Source organism: Sinocyclocheilus rhinocerous, unplaced genomic scaffold (assembly GCF_001515625.1).
Source record: "Sinocyclocheilus rhinocerous isolate Xijiao unplaced genomic scaffold, SAMN03320098_v1.1 scaffold1147, whole genome shotgun sequence".
Classification (NCBI taxonomy): Eukaryota; Metazoa; Chordata; class Actinopteri; order Cypriniformes; family Cyprinidae; genus Sinocyclocheilus; species Sinocyclocheilus rhinocerous.
In genome coordinates, this window is record NW_015660497.1 from 4511 (window position 1) to 7996 (window position 3486).

General features: G+C 39.2%; 1 protein-coding gene across 1 annotated transcript in view; it reads right to left on the reverse strand.

Annotated features, from left to right (window-relative positions):
- LOC107725051 (serine/threonine-protein kinase TAO2-like) overlaps window positions 1-3486 on the reverse strand; it is a 15206-nt gene that overhangs the window by 2150 nt on the left and 9570 nt on the right. Inside the window, exons 2-7 of the mRNA XM_016534192.1 lie at window positions 1675-1815; window positions 1527-1598; window positions 1327-1428; window positions 1206-1251; window positions 898-994; window positions 652-765 (exon numbers count right to left, since the gene is read on the reverse strand). Of these exons, the coding sequence (XP_016389678.1) occupies window positions 652-765; window positions 898-994; window positions 1206-1251; window positions 1327-1428; window positions 1527-1598; window positions 1675-1806 (563 nt within the window). The 5' untranslated portion in view covers window positions 1807-1815. The remainder of the gene's footprint in view (window positions 1-651; window positions 766-897; window positions 995-1205; window positions 1252-1326; window positions 1429-1526; window positions 1599-1674; window positions 1816-3486) is intronic.

Sequence of the window (3486 nt, forward strand, 5' to 3'; positions counted from 1 at the left end):
TAGACCGGTGACGACCGCACAGAGTAGCATTATAACAGAACTTTCAAACGTCTAGTATGATAAAACAGCGCTGCTTTTTTCCCCCACATACGCACGACCGGAAGGAGCGGAAGCGGTCGACTGTGGCATAAAAGCTCCGCTGCTTTCGAGCCGTGTGTCTTGTCGTTCAGCGGCCTCGTTTCGCTTCGATGGCTTTCAGCCTCACCCTGCTTCATTCTACTACGTTAATAAATCATTAGCTCATCCATGAACATGATTTCTGCCCGAGTCCCGTCGGATTGCATCGGCTGTGGGGATGAAGACCACAACTCCCATGATTCCACACTCAGTCACGGTGTCATCAAACTACCCTTTGCTTCTTTGTTTGTTTTGAATACGCGCCCTCTAGCGCGAAAATTACATATTGAGCCTTTAACTTCCAAAGACTTGTTTCCCTGCTGAATGAAAGTATTAATTTCTTACTGATCTTACTAACCCCAAACTTTTAAACTGCAGTGTATTGTTATATAAATGTATAAAAATGCTATAATTATTTGTTTACGCTCATTTAGGACAAGCAAACCTGACTATAATTATAAGATGACTTCAAGTAAAACCAAATCATAGAATATAGTCCCTTCAACCAAATAATCAATTGCATTTACAACTTACCAGTAAGGTGTACCCACAAAAGAGTTGGCAGGAGAAACAATTGAGGCAGAGCCAAAATCTCCAAGCTTCACCTGACCTGGCTCAGTTAGCAGAATATTACCTGCCTTCACATCTCTGGAAAAAGACAAACACAGAAATAAAGACCTATGCATCTTTCAGCACTGAAAAAAATCTATTGACAAGCTGAGAAACTTCAACAAAGCGAGCTGATGTAAAGATAAAAACAGAAAGCTGGAAGGGTCTCACCTGTGTATCATGTTGTGAGAGTGAAGGTAGGCGAGGCCCTGAAGTGCACCGTGGGTAATAGCAGCTATTTCCACCTCCTGCAGAGGCTTTTTATGCACTGTAGGATAAAAAGACAAAATATTTCACAGGGGGAAAACAACACAATCCAGAAATCCGATGATTACAATATTTACACCTGCATAAACCAACTGATGATGGTACAACTACAGCACAGCAAATATAAACGGACACCTCTAATGAGGGAGAGCATAACAGCTTTATTTGAAAAGAAAGGAGGACGTGAGGAAGGATAAACATGAACTACTCACCCTCTAAAAGATCAGAGGCTGATCCTAGACAGTATTCCATCACCAGCTAACAGGAGAGACAGACAACATTAGCACACGGCAGACAAACACGTCGCTCACATACATATGTGTACTTGCTTACCCATGCTGTGTGCTCTCTGAGGTAGCACCCTTTGTATTCGATGGTATTGGGGTGTCTGAGCTTCTGCAAGAACTTCACCTCCTTTATGATGTCCTGCCATTTCTGGGGACCAACACACCAAGCATTAGTAAAAACGTGATTTGAGAGTTTCAAACTGTCTGATTCAGTACTACAGAGATTCAAATTGTATTGATCCTGACCTCATTAGACTGCTTGCCACTGAACGACATCTTCTTGATGGCCACCACTTCGTTGGAACGTACATCATGAGCCTGAAAGAAATATACGGTCATACAGAGCTTGTACACAAATGTCCACGGCACACAAATATCGGCATGGCTTGCTTACAAAGTACACGGCTCCAAAGCTGCCATGACCGATCTCGCGGAGATCAGTGAACAGCTTCTCAGGATCATCCCTGTAGAAGAGCTCAGACACCTCGGAGTCCTTCGGGGTCCCAGTACGCACACTGGCAGGCATGACTGGCTCCTGGGATGGAGAACAATAGAGAGAGAGAGAATGTGTAACTATGTATGCGAAATAAGCAATTGTGTTGTATTATTAGGGCTGGGTTTTGACACAAATTTCACGATTCAATTCTCATTCACAAGCGTGTGATTCGATTCGATTATATTGGATATATATCAGGTACAGTACATGCCAAATTTTCCCAAGGAAAAAAAATCTCTCAACTAATGCTGCAAAATATACATGAGAGTCAGTTGGTAATACATTACTATAATATTGAAGGTTAAATTTGACTGATTTGTTAAAATTACATTTAATGAAGTTTTTAAAATAATAAAGTTACAATTAATTAATACTTGATGGATTTATTCAAACAAATTAAACATTGAAGACGTTACGTGACACATTGTTTACAACAGTGTTTCCCAAGCGGGGTGCCATCTGTCGAGAGCAGGGGTGCCGTGTAAAAAAATCCTTTAAGATTTTTAAATTCCTAAAATATTCAAAAAAAGCATCTATTGTATAATATCCATTTCTGATGTTGCCAATAATTAGAGATGCACCGAAATTCCGGCTGCCGAAAATTAGTTCACCGCTCAGGTTTCACTTTCACGTGGTGTGACGCTCTGCGTATTATCCCGCGCTATGCGTGTGCGCTCCGCTCAAGCGCTCCACTCATATACCGTTCATGCTCATCGGAACAGCAAAGTCCACTCAAAAATCAAGCCGACAGGAAACATTGATGTAGTACAGTATTGTTTCTGTCTACAATAGCCCTACTGTGTTGTAACATGGTGTGGTATATGGGCAACTCTGGTAACGCTGCCCTCTCATTCATTGATCTGCTAACCGCTATGTTATGCTCACGTGTTCTGATAACAATAGCTTTCTAGGACTAAACATTATTTGGATAATTGGTAATTATTTTAAAAAAAAATCTCTTAATAGCGCCTACTGTGTGTTAGACCTACCTGAAAAATTGTACAGTATTGTTTCTGTTTGCAACAGCCCTACTGAGCTGTAACGTGGTGTGGTATATGCGCAACTCTGGTAACGCTGCCCTCTCATTCATTGATCTGCTAACCGCTATGTTATGCTCACGTTTTGATAAACCATAGCTTTCTAGGACTAAACATCATTTGGATATAATTGGTAAAAAAAACAAAAAAACAACTAAATCTCTTAATAGCCCTACTGTTAGACCTACCTGAAAAACTAAAAAGCAATTTATTTCATTTGTATCGTTATTTTTTGTGCTATCATTAGTAATTTGTTTATTTGTTCTTATTTTATTACTGACTGCTTACTTGTAATTTTTTTATTCAATTCAAAGTTTGAAATCAAGCTATCTTGTGCTACTGCACCAAAATGCTAGGTAAAATGGTAATTAAACCATGTTTACATATAAATAAAAGCCTACATGAAAATCTATCATATCATTTGATCTCTTCATTAGAAATTAGCCTACTGTTTGCCACCATTGATGGACAAAAATGTTTATAATATTAAAAATATCTGTATTACAGTATATTCTACAGTTCTTCCTTGTTGTACCGAATATCTATTTCAAGGTATCATATCAAAGTTAGAAATTCAAGTATTGTGACAAAATTAATTTTGTAGGGTGCCACAAATTTGTTAAAATTTCCAAAGGGTGCCGCGACTAAAAAAAGGTTGGGAAACACTGGTTTA